A 20,379-nucleotide genomic window follows, 5' to 3' on the forward strand; every position below is an offset into this window, starting at 1 on the left:
GCCACGTTTTTCTGTTTTTGTGTTTATAATTTTTTTCTCATCCATAACTCCGAGAAACTTAAATATTGCGATGAGAATAGAAGAAAAAATAAGCCGTGTCCATTCATTTTATCTTCCCTCTTTTTCGAGGGAACGTTGCCTGAGATTAGATTGAAGCAAAATCCCGTATTGCACCACTTGGAACTAGTCTGTCTTTCCAATCCACTCTCCCGCGGCAATTTCTATTTTTAATAAGAACTCTTTATTATAAGCACTATTCCCGCGTTCCTGTGTCCAAGAAAAGACAGACGCTTGCTAGTCTAAACTTTCGCGAATTCATATAAGATTTACCTTTTTTGGTAACAAAAACTCATAAAGCACGCAAACATTTAGCAAACAATGCAAAACTGAGTAGGAAAGTTTATTTTTCGCGAAAAAAAAACTTTCGCGTTTTTCAGGTTTAATTCCTTACCTGGCAGAAACTTTCGCGAAAAAGGATCAAAATCGCAAAAAAAAAGGGGAAATTTTCTGCCCGCGAAAGTTTCTGCCCGCGAAAGTAAAGAGGAACCGGACCAAAAAAAAAACCTTGAAGTTGTTTTACAAGTGTAACGATGACTTTAAGAATCCAAACATATTATACCAGTTTAGGCAATCGTGGCTTTCGAAAGGAACAGTGTCAAAAAAGAAGAAAGCTACGTTTGGCAAGTGCAAAGATCACTTAAAAAAATCCAAACATTAATAAATCAGTTCAGGAAATCGTGGCTTTCGAAAATCAACTTTACCTTTTAGACTTTGCAAAGCATTATCTATGATCACATCGTTTTCAGATTTGAGAAGATCAAGCAAAATGTACGTGACCGGCTCCGAAGCGAACGGATGATTCAAACCGATAGCACCAATGCTTTGGATGGCTTGACAAGATACGGTGTAATCGTCATGGCGAACGTATTGCCTAAAAACGAAACATGCACAGGAAGTGTGGCCGACTAGTAATGCATTCCCCGAACCAGGAGGTTGTGATGTACACGTAACAGATTGACCCCGAGTGTACTTAGGTAAATGTGGGGGGGGATTAAGCAACTCAATTCTTCATTCACATTGAGGTCTACTTTTTCGCTAATGGCATGCTCATTTCCAAATCGAGCTGTTCAACATTCTAAAATAAGACTAGAAGGTTAGAACTCTACTGGCATGACGGTCGACGTGGAAGTACCAAAGCCTAAAAAAGGAACAGCAGCACGTCCCCGTACCCAATTTAGCCTAAGTACCCCTCCCCGCTCTGCTGGTTATCCAACGTAAAAAAAGTAAACCTTAGCTTGCAATTAACTCCTTTCGCGGAAAATACACACTTAAATTAAAGTTAAAAATACTGTGGCAAGAATTATCGAAGTACAAAAAATACCCATTAGCGTTTGGGTGGTGGGTACAGTCTAAGCATACCTAAGCTCTTCAATGATATTCTGTAAGTTTCCTTCTGTGACGATATCGGTTAAAATTTCCAACTTCTGATGGCATACATAACTGAGATCATTCGTCCTGGGAAAAAGAAAGAGGATCGATCAAATGAATTATTACCGATCTGCTTTAACTTTTCTTTGTTTAAAATATTATATTTATTGCCAATAATTCTTAGTAAAAAGGTTCCCGCAGAAATGCTTTTGTTGATAGGCGCATAAAGGGAGATAAGTCCTTTGCGTACTTACTTTGAGATAAGTTGAAGGCGTCACCTTCCGTATGTACCAAGAAAGTGTTGGGCATTTTAAGTTATCAATTTCAAGAAATATAAAAGAATTATAAATCTTGTGCGCAATTTGCAAGTTGGGTAAACACTGCAGAAAATATTAATTTAGACGCCTTGATCCCGAGTGTCGTCTTAACTCTTGTCGTCTTATGCTATTTACTTTTTACAGAAATATCTAACCGGCGAATTACCTTAAGAAGAATATTTTGAAATCTTCGTGAAACAATCGAGCTCTAGTTTTGATGAGGATAGATATATTCTTCAGTGTGACATAAACTACTTCTGGTATGGATGAATTCAAAATTGATAGAATTGGACCTTGAAAAAGGGAGAAGGAAGAATATATAGTTTTTCAATGAAATCAGACGTTGTATTTTATGCAATTTTAAAACTGGCGAATCATGGGCTATGCACGCAAATCGGACATGGACGCAGTAAACCTTTCTACAATCAAAAATGATTTGGAAATTTCAAAATGATTAATATCCCGTAAAACTACTTACTCCGTATCCTTTCGTAGAAACCTTGCGCCAAATAGTCTACGTTTTTCGTATAGCGCAAGAAAAGGTTTAAGGCGGCCAGCACAACCCCTTTGTTAGAGTGAGTCAAACGATCATCTAGAAAGTTCTAAAGTAAAGCAAAAAGAAATAGCGAATATAGATACGAAACCTTCTTTAAAAACACTCCGTTCATGGAAAACTCATTAGACAAGCATAATAAATATACGAATTAGGGCGTTACTTTAAGAAAGATGAAAAAGGGGTTATTCAAATTTCGATTTGCGGCCAAGATTCGAACCCGATACATACCAAATACTCGATAATTTCGTCTTCGTCTTGTGGTTGATAGCGTACCAAACGGTTCAATAGCATACACTGGCTCCATTCGTTAAAATCTGGTAGCCTGCGAAAAGAAGAAAACAAAAGTATAAAAGATCTAATTCATGCATTGAATATCCCTTCAGAAACAAGGAACGTTCTAAAATTGCATAACCTGAAAGTCACATGGAAATGGCAAAATTACGTGTTTGACGTTAAAAAAAAGAAGCAGCTCCAACGTCAAAATTGACGTCAATCGAACGTTTTACGGTTCAGAAGACGTTACAGTGTTAAAAGTTTATTTAACGTCAAAACGGTCAAAACGTTCATTTCACAGGCATCTCTCGGAGAGGAAGGTCACGTCTTTGCTACAACACAACCACATCACATCAACACCAAATTTTTACTTAATTCACTCATTAACAATCAACAACATGGTTATGACAAGAAGACCAAAACGTGCCGCTTCACCAAAAAGAAAAGCGAGCCCATCAAGACGTGCTGCTTCACCAAAACGTAAAGCAAGTCCTCGAAGAGCAGCCTCACCAAAACGAAGAAGAAGTCCATCCAGACGATCTGTGTCACCTAAACGAAGAACTAGCCCAGCTCGACGATCCGTTTCGCCAAGACGCAAAGTTAGCCCTCGACGCTCAGTATCACCAAAGCGAAGAAGAAGTCCATCTCGCCGATCCGTTTCGCCAAGACGCAAGGCTAGTCCAAGACGATCTGCTTCACCAAGACGAAGAGCTAGCCCAAAAAGAAAGGCAAGCCCACGCCGTTCCGCTTCACCAAGACGCAGAACCAGCCCACGCCGTTCAGCTTCACCGAAACGAAGAAGAAGTCCCGCTCGACGATCTGTTTCGCCAAAGCGCAGATCTTCGCCAAAGCGCAAATCTTCACCAAAACGAAAGGCTTCACCATCTAGACGATCAAGATCAACAAGAAGGGCTGCTGCCAAAGCAAGACGAAACCTTAAACATTGCTTTTAAATTAATGAAATAAATGAACAGAACATAATAATTTTGTTTCCAAGTTTGTGTCTCGAAAAAAATTTGATTTCCTTTATTTCGAAAAAAACTAAACAGACTTTTCGATTACGATTTTCGATTTTCGATTACTTTTTGATTTCTTAATTTCAAAAAAAACTAAACAAACTTTTCGATTGCGAATTCCGATTTCGATTTTCGATTACTTTTCGGTTTCTTGATTTCGAACATTTACTACAAACAAACTTTTCGGTTAACATCAACATAATCTTTCAAATAAATATTGTAGCTTTTTGGACAAAATAAAAACAGAATCACGAAAAATTCATACCGGCTTAACATTTTTCGGACAATGTCTTTTGTTAATGATAGACCTCCAGTCTCTCGCAGAACTTCATCTAGAGCTAAAAATGCATTCATTGTGACCTAGAAATGAGATAAATGTTTATAAATTTTGGAGATTTTTTTTGAGAAAATTCCGTTTTGTGAAAAAAGAAATTAATTTCCAAAAGTTTATAGATTCCACCGTTTGACGAACTAACTCTGCAATGACCTCTTTTTGTCGTCATTAGCGAGTTCATATACGTGCGCTTTTCTAGACTTTTCTTTTCTAGAATATGCCTGAAATGATTTGGAAGCGCCAAAGATCGAGGACTATGGCGTAGAATGACAAAGAAAACATTCTCTGAAATGAAATTCGAATATTTCTCTAGATTTCTGACCTAACTCGAGATATACGACTTTTAGACGTGTAAACAGAAGTTAAGTTGAAAATGTCATCGCTCACATCCCGGTACTCGGGACCTTGAGTCCCTGTAAAAATTATAGCTCATCCGTTTTCGTCGTCCTCTAATCGAATCAAAATATAATAGTAGAGACAATCCTTAGGATCTGTAGCATCTTTCGTGGGATGCAGCGTAAGGATTTTAGGAATTTCTGAAAAGAGGGTCCCCGAATTAGGACCGGCTAGAAAGCTGAAGAATTTTTAGAATTGTATTCAAATAAAATGAAAAATAGTGCATAAAACTCTGAGCAAAAAAATTGTAATACAAAAAAGTGTAATACAAAAATAATGAGTCTGCTAAATGACGTGCCCTACGTGCCCACGTGCCCTCATTTTTTTGACGTGCCTTCGTGCCCTACGTGCCTTACGTGCCCTTGTGCTCGCGTGCTCGCGTGCCTACGTGCTCGCGTGACTTGACGTGCTCTCCAAAATTTTACGTGCCCGACGTGCCTACGTGCTTACGTGCCCAAAGTTTTGACGTGCCCTCGAATTTTGACGTGCCCTCAAATTTTGACGTGCCCTCAAGTTTTGACGTGCCCTCAAATTTTGACGTGCCCTCGAATTTTGACGTGCCCTCGAATTTCGACGTGCCCTCGAATTTTGACGTGCCTTCGAATTTCGACGTGCCCTAAAATTTCGGCGTGCCCTCAAATTTCGACGTGCCCTCAAATTTTGACGTATTGTCAAAATTAACAACAGTAATGTCATTAAAGAACTTTTCTGATTGGTTGAAAAAAAGAGAAAATATGTGAGACACGTGCTATTTACTTTTTATCAGCTGGCTCTCTTTTTATTTCAAGTTAGAGGATATAGTGTTGATTATAAGAACTTTCTGAAATAGGAAGGAATTTTTTAAGATTTTAATAGAGGTATGGCATTAGAAATCCCTTCAAATCTTAAGCATCACATCGAAATACAACTTGAAATCTTGCACAAAGACAGTAGTTAGTCATAGTTTTTTGTTTCCCTATATAAAAACATTTTTAATTCGATGCCATTTTTTTTGGAAATTTGTATTAAAAAATGGTGTTTCCATTTTGGCAAGATCGTATGTTGTCGCAACTTTAAGGAGAACATTTTAAGTAAAATATCATAAATTCGGTGTGGCTGAAAATCTTAAATCCGCTGAATAAAAAGAAAAGTTTTTTCTTATACAAATTGTCTGTGTCTGCAGAAAATAGTAAATCAATGATACTCTTATGTGTAAATAAAGGACACTCGAAAACAATGGCTTTCGCGAATATACTCAAGGACAACCTTATTAAAAGCTGTGAAGCGTGTGGTGTACTCAATATGATGATGAGTAAATACGGTGATTTTTGATTTTTACTCTTTTGTGTCGATATTTTGCGATTTTTGCGTGTAAAACGAGGAACAGTTTAACTTCACAGAAGAATTCATAGGAGAGGGACGAAATGTCTTCTGATAATGAATCAATAAGGTAGGGCACGTCAAAATTCGAGGGCACGTCGAAATTCGAGGGCACGTCAAAACTTGAGGGCACGTCAAAATTTGAGGGCACGTCAAAACCTGAGGGCACGTCAAAATTCGAGGGCACGTCAAAATTCGAGGACACGTCAAAACTTTGGGCACGCAAGCACGTAAGCACGTAGGCACGTCGGGCACGTAAAATTTTGAAGGGCACGTAGGCACGTAAGTACGCGAGCACGTCAAGACACGCAAGCACGTAGGCACGTTGGGCACGTAAGTCACGCGAGCACGAGGGCACGTAAGGCACGTAGGGCACGAAGGCACGTCAAAAAAATGAGGGCACGTGGGCACGTAGGGCACGTCATTTAGCAGACTCAAAAATAATCTAATCATCCCTCTAAAAGTCTTTGATTGTAATGATATTTTTCAAAATAGTAGATAATGAAATAGAAGACATTTCCGAGCTAGCATGAAATTCAGTAATTATAAAGAGAATTCCAGTTCGTTTGCCACTATGTTGGATGGCATAACTTTTGATTATTCACAATTTTAAAGAAGACCTGGTCCTATTAAATACGAATACAATGGTGTCCTCCAAACTTAAAGATGAAGTGACCATAGCAATTCTCACCTGAGAATGGTTGTCATTTAGCTTGTTCATCAACTTTGCGTCCAATCCCATTTCTAATATGAGAAGAGAAGAGGGTTGAAATACTATAAGAATTATCTCAGTAAACGGTAAGATAGGCAGTCAACAAAACAAACATTTAAGAAGAGATCTCTCTTTTTTTCTAATGACTTTCAAAAATCACCAGAACTAAACCTATAACTGCTAAGATTCTGCAAATCCAGACAAATCTTACTTGCCATAAGAAATCAATACTTGAGGAGCTGTGGCCGAGCGGTCAAGTCGTCAGCGCCTCACGCCAGGGATTCACGCGGTTCGAATCCCAACTTCTTCCTATGTTCAGTTCAATTCTTAGATTGCCTAGCCAGATTGCTGTGGACCCCGTAAAAACAATCGAAAGACTACTTGAAAGTCCTGGGCTGATTACTGGGCTATCCACGTAAAATATCGACTCTATCTACATTTTCTAAATTGCTATTTCATATTTTAGGAAATAGTAATAGTAACCTTCAAATTGATTAGGAGCAAGTTTATTGAACTTGATACAACCAATCACAGCATTTCTTCTGACGTAAGAGCTTCGATCTTCTAGAGCTGACAGCAGTGGTTCTTTAACATAATCTATGATCATCGGCAACCTGATCACGAAAAGAATAAATAAAAAAAGGCTTGTTTCAGAATCATTGATGATGTTTTTGTGCACCATCATTTTCACTTTCTTTGATACTTTAAAGGGCATAGAAAAGATAATTGACAAGTTTAGTTAAAAGACAAAAGTGACAGTAAATTTTTAAATCAGGCTATGACAGAAAAAAACATAAAACCGGAATAATCCAGTGCATCGAAATAACCAAAAATTAAAGGGTAAGTCTCTGGGAAGTTGATGAAAATCCAAGGAAATTTCACTCTAAAAGACCTTTTTAACACAGTGGTTAGTGATTTCTTTCTGGAATAGCCCATAATTACTCTCTTTTTTTTTTCTTTCCAAAACCCAAAAGAGGAGAAGGAGCAGCAGAGAAATTTTTACATTGAAACTTGGTTCAAACCTCATGTTTAACATAGATCGGAGAGCTAACCCCCTGACCATGGGATTATGATCCGTAGTATCTTTGACCAAAGTATTGACTGTCAGCAATGCAAGCTCAGCATTTGATTCAGCGCACGAACAGATGTAGAGGTACACCAACTTCTTTTGGACAATATCATTCGTTACTGACGTCTAAAGAACAAAGGAGACGAATCATAAAACCTGGTCCAAGATAGAAAATTACATATTAAAAATTCTGGAACATTATATACCGGGTGGGCCGAAAAAAACGCAACATATATTTTTTGGTTTATATCTTCAAATCGCATAAAGATATAGAAACGGGTTTTCTACCAAATGTTTTCCAACATAAGATGAACCTTTGTTCAAAGTTTCATCAATAAACACACAATATTTAAAACTTGAGTATTTGGATGGGTCACAGGCAAGAAACAACAAAAATGTATTTATTTATTTATTGATAAATTTTCTCCCTACTCTATGGTAGAGCATCTTCAGATCTAATATTTCGAAATGACGGTATGTGCCGCGCAAAATCTGCTTTTCAAAATCGTACCCTTACGTACAGTGCAGTTCAATATGGCTGAAAAGGTACCCTTTCAGTGCATTTTCTCTTGATTTACCCAACCCTTCAGTGCACTATATTTCTCAGCTGTAAATCTGCGTGAAAGAAGAAGCTTGGAAAATTTTCTGTTTCAAAGAAAAACTGAGAAAATTATTCTTGTCAGCTGTAATTATCAGACAATAGAAACAAACGAGAAGTAAAAACCTTTCTTTTTAACAATTATTTTGAATTTGTTTTAAAATTCGACCCTTGCATGAGCGCGGCACATGACGTAGGCCAGATCATATGAGTGCCCCCCAAAATGGGCACAAAACACAACTTTCAGAAAGGTAAAGCAGTTCCTAACCATAAAAAGCCATTCTTGTCTTGCGTTAACAAACTCGATGATAGACACCGACACTGACTGACAAATAAACAAATCCTGTACCAATAAATTTAAAGAAAATGGGTTCTGTTATTAAAGAAAAACAATTATAGAAAAGACATTTTTTGATGTCAAGTGTGTACAATGGAACAAACTTTTTTCTTACCATGATGACGTGCGGGAAAAGTTCTGAGACATCAATTCCGAGTGTCATGTACTGTATAATCTTCTTGATAGCCGATCGACACGCCTTTTCATCTTTCTTTGCCATAGCATTTTGAAGTCGAGTTCTGAAACATAAAAAATTGCTATCACAACCTGCTATTTTTTGGCCAATTAAGCCCAACTAGAGACCAATGAATTTCCCAGAAGATAATTTGTAAATTGATATATAGTCATATTACAGTCATACGAGTCCTGGGAAGGACGAAACACGTGTCTGCGGATAGATGTATTGCGCTCAGAACTTCGGTTCTTTGAGCACTCTATAGACTCTGTTGAGGAGCATACTCTGCTTCTTCGTTCACCACAAGCGATTATGCGAACCTCAACACTTAGTTTTCTGAGCACCCTAAACCGCACTGATGAGTCCTGGGAAGGACGAAACTCGTGTCTACGGATAGATATGTATAGTCATATATAGAGTTAAACAGACTAGAAAATAGATATCCATCTATGGTATCTTAAAATAGTGATACAATTTGACCGCAGTATGAGGATAATCATATGTTTAAAAAAGATAAAATGTTCTTACCTCAATTCAGCTACATCACTTTTCTTTTCAAAATATCCAGGCGTTGCCATTTTGTGCAATTGTGTGTTATATATTCTACTTGATTTATTTTTCACATTTTTTATCTTAAAAAAACAAAAATTTCCCTTTGTACTTGCTATTTATCAATACAAGAAGACTAATTTATCTCGATTTGGATGCTTTAGTGTTTTTATTAATATTAAAATGTTAAGGGCTTTACTAACAAACAAATGAATAAAAAAGTTAGTTAAAAGATAAAACCAAATAATGTTCAATTTCAGCTATCTACAAAAATAATTCCAAATATAAATATTAAAACCATACTTTCTGTACAAAAAAAGTAAAAAAGAATGGATAAAACCTAAAAAAAACTACTTTTTGGGACACCCTGTATTTTTCATCAAATCATAGTGTCCACAAAACAATGCTTGCGCTATAAACGGATGTCGAAAATAGATAACCCATTTATCATCCCCATAGCAACGAATTGCAAGATTCCCTGAGGTTAATGTTTCACTTTTTGGTAGAGTGTATGCTTCTAAATGAACAATCTGGTATAAGGTATCTTTTGCAATCACAGGTTTGTTGTTACCCCTCGTCCCTAAAGTAATGTGAGCTGTGCAACCAAGACTATGACTAGGTTCTGTACATCCAGGAGGTACTTGAAAAGTTACTGTATCCTCATTCATGTGTTTGTTATTAAGATGTAAGTCACAAAGCATTTTCTCTAAAGAGCCCTCCATAACTTTATTTGATTCAAAAGCGATAGGGTTGATTTCACCACGGTTTAAAGAATCATTTCTACCCCATAGTTTCTTCTGTTCTTCAGTCAATAGCAACCTAGCGGCTATACACTTTGGTGTGATGTATACACCAGCTATTTGAAGGAAGGTGACGCTACCAAGAGCATTTTTCACTGTAGCAGACTTTGTATATTTATCACTGATTTTAGTTGGTACATTATACTGGTTGGTATAAGCAACTGTAGCATGGTAATGATGACTTGAGGCATTTTGTAAATGAAATGTCTTGAAAAGATTCTGTGATGAAGTTTTCATTTCATTTGTTAAAAAGTTACTAAAATGGCTATCTGCTTTCATACAACTCTGAATTAGTCTTTGTGTAACATTTCTCAGGCGCACTCCCTCAGAATTAGGAACAGCCCAGTTGAAATAGTAGGGTAACGGATTAGATCCATAACTTAGTATCATTTTGGCAATAGTGTCACGTGGAACTTGATGTGTGTTATACTGAACATGATGATCAACACCTTGAGCTTTCATTTTTAAGAAAATAACAAAATAATTGTATTTCTTTGCCATGGTTAAATAGGGATTGCAGTCCTTTGAATGTATGTTTGTGTTATCTGAAAAAGAAGAATGAGAGACGCATTTTGATACCTTATTGGAACTAATTTTCGCGGGTTTTAATTTTAGCGAAAAATTTTGAGAGCTGAAAACCGCGAAAATTAATTCCCGCGAATAACAATTTTTTCCAATTTTATCGAAAAATTTGAAAAATCCCTAGGAAAATGAAAGAAATTTGTCCAAAAAAGGGCAAAACCGCGAAAACTAAAACCCGCGAAAATTCCAGAATGGAAAAAACCACGAAAATTAAAACCCGCGAAATGCAATTTTCCGGATATTTTTTTTTGACCGCAAAAATTAGTTCCCGCGAAAATTAGTTCCAATAAGGTATATAATCATAAATTAATAAAGAGTAACAAGTGAAAAAGCAAAGACAACTAATTTTCAGTTACTTACACTTGCTATTGCTTTTCAAAATATCGGTAACTGAAAAGATCAAGTATATCAACAAGTCACATCGTCAATATATAGTACCAAACTTTGCAGCCACTATTAATAACTTACCTATAATGATCACATGAATCTGTTTGCTACAGTAGGTTTCAGCTTTGTTTTGGCATTGTAAATGTGTTTTGTAAAGTTGATCCACACTAAATATGTATTCGCCTTTTCTATTGTACCTGTAAAAGGAAAGTGCGAAACCTATATTCTCAACTCCTTAATATAAAAATAAGTTCAACATTGTGCAGTGACACATCAACAAGAAACAGTGAACAGCGCCTAAAACGTTTCCAAAAGACTGGATATAACCTTGACTTTGGTATAAAACATTTCTTTTTTCAACGGCAATCGTGTTCTAAGACTAAATTATTTAATTTCAATTTTATTTTCAAAAATATTTTCCCACATCTTACAAATTTTTAGTTTTGTAGTTTGATACTGAGTTTTATAAATTCTCTACTTTCATTCTAAATTAACTCAAATGCTCAATGGGAAAATAAAAATGCTATAATTGCAGATTAAAGTAGGCATTGAAGTCACCTGATCCCATACAACCTTACGGTGTCTTACCTATAATCATCGGCTGAGCAAATGATAGCATCTCTTCCACCATAAAATGATTTCACTTTTTGAGCCAATGTACTTTTTCCTGAACCAGGAACTCCACGCATGATAAACATAACAAAATTCTTTTCACAGAATTTGATCAGTTCTTTGCTTGACCAATTGATGTTTTCACATCCAAAACTGTTAGACAAAATGCAATCTAGAAAGAAGAAAATTTTGAAGGCATTTACAAAAACAATTTCTCATTTTAAGGAAATATATGACAAGTCAGAATCTCTTTTTTTGGATTTGATTTTAAACATAAATAACCTGCTTTTCCTGAAGACTGGCCAGCAACTGATCCAGATTTATGATAATCTTTTTTCATAGCAATTGACCCAGTAGTCTTTTCTAAAAGAAAATTGAAAGATTGAGATTTAATTTATAATTATGACACTTTTTCCAAACTTACTCAATCTCTAGGCAATACAATGTAATCAAGGAAATTATATTATTGTATAAAATAAAAATATCTTGGAAATGCAACTATTATGACAGGACCATTAAAAAAACAAAGGCGTCCTTATTATGTTAAATTATACGAATTTACAGGCCTTACCAGGCTGTGACTCTTTTTGTTTTCTTGACCGAAACTTGTTTGATTGTTTAGACTCACAACTTTGATTCTGTTGATGATCTTCTTTGGTATGGCTTTCCTTCTGTCTGCTTTTCACAGAGGGTTTACTGTTTCTTCTTTGAGCAGCTGGCTTCATACTCTCCTTAGTGTTTGATCCTCTACCAACATCTGAACCTTGCTGCCTGCTTGAAACTCTACCAACATGACCTCGGCCCTTTCCCCTACTTCTCTCTCTACCCCTTGTTTGGTCCCTTCCTCTTCCATTACTCCTTTGGCCTTGAAACATATTTTTTGCTAGCTCATTTCTTGAGTTAAAAAAAAAAAAAACGGGAACAAATAAAAACCACACATGCTAATATTAACCTATTGTCTTTGAGATTATTCTTTAAAACAAAATTGAATGTCATAAGATAAAACAATCTACATGCTGAATGGACCTACCTGAAGATTAATGTAATAAGACAATTGAAAAATGACAACAATAGTATTAAAATGCAGAATAATACAAACTCAAGAAATTCAAGAAACCCGGCAATTTTTAGAAAGTACCTGTACCAAAATCAGTTTCATTGAAAATTGAACCATGCTTAATTGTGGACATTCTTATAAATAATGTTTTTGAAAAAAACAAAGATATAAATCGAAAAAATTCAATGAAAATCTGCAAAAACAGAGATTTCCGGCATTTTTGGTCAGAAAAAAAATTTTCTCAAAAATTGAACTCGGTCATGTTTTGAGCTTTGAAAAAAATCAGAAAAAACTAAGGATAAAATCTCAAGAAAATGCCAAAAAAACGGTTTTTCCAGCATATTTTTTGAAAATCGGGCTCCGTCACATTTTGGGTATTGTCATTTTGCATCAGTGTGCAAAATCTCATAAAAAATATAAAGTACAGCTAGAGAAATTCAAGAAATACTATCTTTCCGGTGAAAATAGGTTGTTCCGGTGATTTTTAAATAGTTCCGGCTTCTCAAAAATTGGACCCGGCCATGTTTTGGACATTGTTAATACGCATCTTTGAGCAAAAAATCAGAAAAAACTAATGAGCCAATCCTGAGAAAAGCTGGTAACAGACGGACGGACGGAAGAACGGACGGACATCGGTTAATTTATATCGGCTAATTTATTTATATCCAATAAATTAGGAAATTGAGTGTGTTTTAAAAGACACCCCTATTTTTCATTTTCTATATTTAGTCAAACTGCTTGAAATTATTTTGTGAATATTGTGCATTTCATTTCCAAACATTTCTCAAATTTTGGCTGACTTACCTCAAATGAACTTATTAACATTCTTATTAACAGTACTTGCACGTTGCATTGGGTACGGAGTCCAAAAATTGCTAGAATTGCTTCGTGTACTCTTCGCTTGAGAAAATAATTGACAGATTGAAGTTTTTCACCCGCATGGGAGCTCGCGGGCGTTCTGCGGGCGTTCTGCGAGCGTTCTGCGAGCGTTTCCGGCTCAATCCTCGGATCGCGCTAAAATGGTAGACTTAGCTGTGATAGATAATTTTTATGGAAGTTGTTGCAATAAAGGCTCTTGACAGAAAATTGTTTGTTTTTTGTCAATGATGACAGTGCAGTTATTAATTTTGTTAGATCTAACAACTTGATGTTTGTAAGTGCACTTTTTGATTCCCATTGAAAAATCATATCCTGGTTTCCAGACGTTACTAATCGATAAAATTGATTATCGATTAAAATTGATAGCTAATTGATAATCGATAATCGATAATCGTAAAAGGGGTTACGCACGGAGAACGAGTCTTGTGTTCGCAAAGCGAAAGGATTCTATAGAGACGCCTCAACGCTCAAGCCCACACTAGTTATGTAAAAAGAGGTGAAGGCTATCAATCCGCTGCTCAAAAGAATATCGTACTCTTTTTCCGAAAAAATCCCAAACCCCAAAGAAATTCCGAAAATCCAAAATTCCATAAATCTAAAAATTACAACTTAAAACGGATCAAAACTCAAAATACTGTGAATCTTGTGATGAGGACGTCATTTTGGCCCTAAATGTCGTCACCGAAAAATAAATTCTTAACTTTACTGAAATGAAATCGATTTCTAATTGATCCGTTAGATTCTATCGATGATTACCAAACCAATGAAGACTCAATAAGTAATGAGAAATATTTTACGAGTGAGGCGAGCCTTTTTATTAAACGTAAAATTTAATAGATTTAATCTATTTACAGAAAGTTAAAGGAAGCAAAAATTCCCGAGTTAAAAAAAGAAAAATAAATCGGATAGTTAAAGGAAGCACAATTTACCGAGTTAGAAAATAAAAAATAACTCGGAAAACTAAAGAAAGCAACAATTCCAAAGTTAAAAAATGAAAAATAACTTCCGGGTCTCTATAATTTCGAATGCTTTTGTTCGAAAATCTTGTTAGATTCGAATTTTAGATTCGAACAAAAACATTTGACCGAAGTTCCCGCCGAAATTATGCACATCAAAATGAAGAAAAATTTTGTCGATCCAGAAGCTTCAAAATAAATGCAGCAGCTTTTTCAGAGATGTGAAATTATTATACCTTATTGGTATATATTTTCGCGTGTTACAAATTTTCGCGAATCGCAAAATTTTTTCGAAAAAACGTGTTTCGCGTGTATTAAATTTCGCGATTGCCGACTTCTGGAAAATTTTCGCGTGTATTAAATTTCGCGATTCACTAAACTAGGTATTTTCAGAAAGTGGGAAAAAAGGAAGAAAAAGACTGATTTTGCTTGAAACACAACGTTTTTGATGTAAAAATACTAACAAAATACTAAGAAAAATTTTTTTGCCTGTATTTAATTTCCTGATTTTGTAATTTTGAAAAATTTAAACAGTATTAAATTTCGCGAAAATTGACCAAAAAACTCGCGAAATTAAGTACCCGCGAAAATTTGTAACACGCGAAAATATATACCAATAAGGTACATTACAGTAAACAATTTCCCTCGTTTTGTTTTGGAAAATATTCTTGACAAGTATTAAAGAATTTCAAGTTTTTATGCATACATTGATTGATAAAAAGAACTGTTTGGTTTTCACGAAACAAACGAAAGTGCCGAAAGCTGAATTTATTTGCTTTGGGTCGTGTCACGTGTGTGTCAAGTAGTTTTGTAATAATTTCTATATATTTCATCAGTTTTAATTTCACTAACTTTTTGGAAAGAATGGAGTAAGAGCTCATCAAAAAATAGTTTTTTTAACGTTTTTCCATAATTTATTCCGAGATTTCAGTTCTTTTCGGCTGTTTTGTTTTGATTTTCTCATGCTGCTTACCCAAATGTTAACCAAGTTTTATTTAAAGTCGTCCTAAGGCCTCATAACACCCCTCTCTCATTGCATTCTCAATAAATTTTCTGATCCAAAGAGGGGTTAGCCATTTCCAAACTCCTTTCCAATTCCATCTTATTCCCCATAAAATTCCCGATAGAATGAGGGGTCAACGACCTCCCCATTCCTTTCCAATCTCGAGTTATCGCATTTTTTTGTTTTGATGACGTCATCAACTGAAAATGGCTAAAGATTCAGTCAAATTTTAAAGTCCTATTCAAGCCTTATAAACCTTTCCATCTCATTCCCCATAATGTTCTCGATCTAATGAGGGGTCAACGACCTCTCAACTCTTATTCACAATCGAGATATCGCATGTTTTCTATTTTGATGACGTCATCAACTGAAAATGGCTAAAAATTCAGCCAAATTTGAAATTCCTTTTCAAGTCTCATAAACCCTCTCATTTCATTCCCCATAAAATTCCCGATAAAATGAGGGGTCAACGACCTCTCCACTCTTCTTCAAACTCGAGATATTGCATTTTAAATTTTTCCCAAACCCGTGACGTCAGTGGGTCCCTTTACCCCTAATGTTGTCAACGGTCAATTCGCGAATTTTGAAACTTTTGCGGTCAACAGGTACCTTATGCCCCAAGGGTACCAAAAAAACAAAAAACGTCAACTTTTTCCAAGGGAAAGTGGGTTTTTAAATTTGCGAAAGATTGACACTGCAACGACTTCTTCTTAAAAACGCTAATTTTCACGAAATTTTCAAAGCTAAAACATTCCAGAGGCTAAACATAGCGGAATAGCGGCTAGACGAAAAAAATCGTGAAAAAAACAACTGAATTTCCATTTTTAGTACCCGCATATCATTGAAATTTTGTAAATTTTGCATACGCGCATGCGTTGGCCAAAAGAGTCGCACTCCGCTTGCTAACGCTCGCTCTGTGCGTAATCATATTTTGGTTTCCAGACGTTACTAATCGATAAAATTGATTATCAATTAAAATTGATAGCTAATCGATAATTAATCGATTGATTAAATATCGATTAAAAACGATAATCAATAGCTAATCGATGCTCACAATTTCTTAGCACTCAATTAAATTATCACCATAGATTTTTTATCGATAATATCGATTACATTGTTAATAATTGATAATACCGATTAATATCGATATAATCGATACCTTGACCCTATCGATTTTTGATCGATAATATCGATGAAACTCGAAATCGATATCTTATATCTGATCAATATAATCGACACTCACAATCTTTTAGGCACCGATTATTTATCAATTATCGTTTTTAATCGATATTTTTAAAATCAATCGATTAATTATCGATTACAGTCTATTTTTTATGCCCTTTTTGGCCACCAACGGATGTAATGCGAGCTTGGTGGCTCTGATGTACTTTTAGTAAAATTTCAATAAAACCAAAAAATTTCTCAGTTCCTAGCCACAGCGTCTCATTTCACAGTCTTCTGTTTCCATGGTTTCAGTGTCACTTCAGTGTTTTGCGTTTATTAGCTTCTGTTTTCAATTAATTTTTTTACGCATCTTAATTTTATGTTCAATGCGTGCGTTGTCATTATTTTTCTATTGTTTCATTATGTAATCTTCTGTTCAATTTTTGTCAGTTTTTTATCAAAATCGAGACACTTTTTTCAAGGAACTCACTTGTTCCTTACTAAGAGAGATGTGAGGTTCAAAGCAAGAGAATTTTTTTTAAGTCATGGAATTCAATTTTTAACTTTGATTTGACAAATCGTCATTTTTGTCATTTTTTGGGCACTCAATACACAGCTATCATTTACTGGCTACCTGGTAGGTTTCCTTCTCGTTTCTCACTCGTTCATTCTTTCGTGTTTCACCAGCCATCTGGGCTCAGGCATCGTGTCTCCCTAGGTTAAGATTAGGTTATGAAATTTTTGAAATGAATATTTTTTTTACATTTTTACGGAGAAATTTCTAGCCAATTTTTCCACTCACTTTTGGTCAGTTTTTGTCAATCTTACAGTATGTGAGATTCATCATTTTTTTTCAATTTTTTGAGATTAAGATTTGTCAATTTTTCTCAATTTTCGGATGATCAACTTTTGTCACTTTTTTCAATTTTTTCTCAGACTAAAATTTGTCATTTTACTTAATTTTCTTTGAGACTAAAACATTGTATTTTTTTTCTTCATTCAGTTTGAACATGTCATAAAAGTTACAAACGCGTCAGTCTCTGTGCCCTGCCCAACAACGGACGCTGCCCTGCCTTTCTAAACTATGGCCTGGATTAGCTATCAATTTTAATCGATAATCAATTTTATCGATTAGTAACGTCTGGTGGTTTTCATGTTAGTAGATGCTATTTTAGAGCTTTAGAGCTAGCCTGACTGTCTGTCATGATGCTTCCAATTAGATTTTTTTTAAAGGACTTTTTATAAAACATGAGAATTTTGGCTTTCTTAGGAGAGATACCGTGAGAGTGGGTAACTTGCATCAGTGGAGGCTAACATGCATAGCCCTCAAATGAATGACCTGTCTGGTCATTAAAATACAAAGTTAAATCAAAACAAAAATGGTAGAGTAGAACTGTGAGCGGAGCTAAATATAGTTTATTTTAATGACCAGCCAGGTCATTCATTTGAGGGCTATGTATGTTAATCTCCACTGATGCAGGTTACCCGCTCTCACGGTAGTTTTTGATTTCATAGTTGCTCTTGTGAATATATAACATAAATACATCATTGCTGAAAACACACTTTTATTGCCTTGTTGAGAATAGACCTTTTTTCAAAGAGGACGTCCTCCGGGGGGGGGGCACCTGACAGGGGCGCAATTTCATGATGTGTGTCTGACAGGGTCTGTTTTTGCCGTTTTTGCATGTAGAGTTCTTTTGCAAATCGTTTTGACGCGGCGGTGAGCAGACCCCTGCGAAGGGCAACCAGCTTTTTGCAAATACTTATCGCACAGCCAACACAGGCGCTTTGCTGCTGTTGTCTCACACCACACGCCCGTCATTGCGCCCTCTTAAAGGGATCGAGGCTAATTTCAAAGATACCTCTATTGAACTATTTAGAATAAATGTGTTCAGCTGAATAGTGGTACTAACAACATTGTTTCCATATTTTGATTCAGATTTTTTATTTCAACTGTTATGTTTTGTTTCTTCCCATATCGAGACATTCTGCTGTAGGCTTAGCTGTAGAACAGAACAATACTCTCGACTCTTCTGTATTAGTCTCATTGACATCCTCTCGTCCTCTTTGTAAAAGCGTCGTTTTAAAGCTTATACTTGCAAAATAGTCCTAGACTTCATCAGTTCTGATTTTGAGAACCTTACCGTAGGATCACATAAGATTCCGATTCCTGCTATAACATTCCACTTGCCACTTGAAAACAGATGATAGTTAGTTCCGATTAGTTGAAAACAATGAAACAAGTTGGCCGATTATAAAAATAATCAAAACATTACTTCTTTTTTGCGTTTTATGATTTGCCAGCTTGGATTAATTCGCTTTTTTCTGCCGGTATGCCCGGGAAAACTAGCGGAATGATCCCGGAAAAGCGCCAGTAATGCTAGAGTGGGAATCGGAATCTTATGTGATCCTACGGTAATCCTGGAAACGGATATCTGAAATTTATCTACGTTCATTATTACGTTTTTTGAAACTTTAGCGTTCTATTTGTTCTTTCTAGCTTTGAAACACATTTTGTGGAAGTAGAGAGTGATGATTTTGAATAATATTAAAGATATGTTTACTTTGTAATTTCATAACTCTCGTCGGCGATTCTTTTGGTCGGTTTTTCCAGGTATTGAGGTTTAATGTTTATGCAATGCTGTAGTTTTTTAGCCTGGAAATGTTGATATCACGTTATACTTTACGAAAAACGCGAAAAACGTGTATAAAGAGTAGGTTTTTAACATAGAATCTGACAGGGTAGTTTTTTCAGGGTAGAATCTGACAGGGTATAGGTTTTCACAGTAGAATCTGACAGGGTAGGTTTTTCATCGAATTTTTCTTCTGACAGGGTCTATTTTTCATCAAATTTCATTTCTGATAATATCGACTTTGGAAACTCCAGCGGCACGTCCCTGTCGGTCGTCAAGGTCAGTGCCCCCCCCTCCGGACGTCCTGTTGAATAATTATGTAGTCCAGCCATAGACCTTTTCGCCTTTCCATCCGCCATATTGAATTGTATGCAAAAATTATGGTGGCCGAATTGCCGTGGTGAAATTCCCTTAGAAAGTATGCAAAACATATGCAAAAAGAAAGTATTAATATAAAACTTACATGCATTATTGGCATTATATTAAAGTGTAATCTTGTCAGTTACATCAATATGCCTTCTTACCTGTCTTTAAAAATATAAATAAAAGTAATCACGGAAAAGGACGCGAAAAAAAAAGACATAAGTGTGAGAACAGAGTAATCAAACTCGTTAGAAAAAGTACTATTAGAAGTCATAAAAAATCAACCTGAATAAATGCAATCGGAATCCCAGAGAACTTCATAATTCCCCAAACAACATTACATTACTATGTCAAACTCCCATTACATAAATTTTACAATTACGTCAGAGTAGACTACGCTCGCCACCGAAGAGGTTTATTTGGAAAGGGTAATTACATTTTATTGTTCGCTTCTTTTTTAAAGATTGGCCGGGTTGGAAAAGTATGAATTTCTTTGTACATATTTTACCTACCCCAAATATTTAGGAGGCTGAGTTTAAAACAAATTGTCAAGTTGAAACGAATGATAAATGTATTAAGGTCTGTTTTATTCACCCCCTGGTGACTTAAGAAAAGAGACTTAACTCGATGTTACAATCCAATTATTGAAAGTTTGTCTCGGCCTTTTTATAATGAGCGAGACATACGTTCTCTGATTACGCAATTTTCATATTGACATTTTCGAGGCATTTTGATGTAACTGCTTGTAGAAGAAAGATTAAATTTGCTTCTCTTGGAAACTAAAAACAATTATATTCACTCATCTCTTAGAACAAGCACTTCAA

General features: G+C 35.6%; 3 protein-coding genes across 4 annotated transcripts in view; 1 reads left to right on the plus strand and 2 right to left on the minus strand.

Moving 5' to 3' along the window:
* Positions 1-9,200, minus strand: part of LOC136810039 (uncharacterized) — a 33,576-nt gene extending 24,376 nt beyond the window's left edge. The window contains exons 1-11 of the mRNA XM_067066609.1: positions 9,099-9,200; positions 8,511-8,634; positions 7,414-7,586; positions 6,875-7,005; positions 6,371-6,423; positions 3,856-3,950; positions 2,530-2,623; positions 2,224-2,347; positions 1,912-2,038; positions 1,420-1,515; positions 762-931 (exon numbers count right to left, since the gene is read on the minus strand). Coding sequence (XP_066922710.1) covers positions 762-931; positions 1,420-1,515; positions 1,912-2,038; positions 2,224-2,347; positions 2,530-2,623; positions 3,856-3,950; positions 6,371-6,423; positions 6,875-7,005; positions 7,414-7,586; positions 8,511-8,634; positions 9,099-9,148 — 1,237 coding nt within the window. The 5' untranslated portion in view covers positions 9,149-9,200. The remainder of the gene's footprint in view (positions 1-761; positions 932-1,419; positions 1,516-1,911; positions 2,039-2,223; positions 2,348-2,529; positions 2,624-3,855; positions 3,951-6,370; positions 6,424-6,874; positions 7,006-7,413; positions 7,587-8,510; positions 8,635-9,098) is intronic.
* On the plus strand, positions 2,860-3,558 carry LOC136810071 (uncharacterized). Its single transcript, XM_067066639.1, has one exon. The coding sequence runs from the start codon at positions 2,973-2,975 to the stop codon at positions 3,525-3,527; it is 555 nt and encodes a 184-aa protein (XP_066922740.1). The 5' UTR covers positions 2,860-2,972; the 3' UTR covers positions 3,528-3,558.
* Positions 9,201-9,269: 69 nt separating the features above from the next.
* On the minus strand, positions 9,270-12,451 carry LOC136810038 (2',3'-cyclic-nucleotide 3'-phosphodiesterase-like). 2 transcript variants are annotated; one of them, XM_067066607.1, is made up of 5 exons: positions 12,072-12,425; positions 11,783-11,863; positions 11,477-11,672; positions 10,970-11,085; positions 9,270-10,464 (listed from the first exon to the last, which is right to left on the minus strand). In XM_067066607.1, exons 1-5 carry the CDS (start codon positions 12,373-12,375, stop codon positions 9,470-9,472), a joined length of 1,692 nt encoding a protein of 563 aa, XP_066922708.1. In that variant the 5' UTR covers positions 12,376-12,425; the 3' UTR covers positions 9,270-9,469. The 2 variants fall into 2 exon arrangements, with proteins under 2 accessions (XP_066922708.1, XP_066922709.1); XM_067066608.1 differs by lacking the exon at positions 11,783-11,863 and having other exon boundaries at positions 12,072-12,451.
* Positions 12,452-20,379: the final 7,928 nt, after the last annotated feature.

Source organism: Clytia hemisphaerica, unplaced genomic scaffold (assembly GCF_902728285.1).
Source record: "Clytia hemisphaerica strain Z4C2 unplaced genomic scaffold, Clytia hemisphaerica genome assembly, whole genome shotgun sequence".
NCBI classification, from domain to species: Eukaryota; Metazoa; Cnidaria; class Hydrozoa; order Leptothecata; family Clytiidae; genus Clytia; species Clytia hemisphaerica.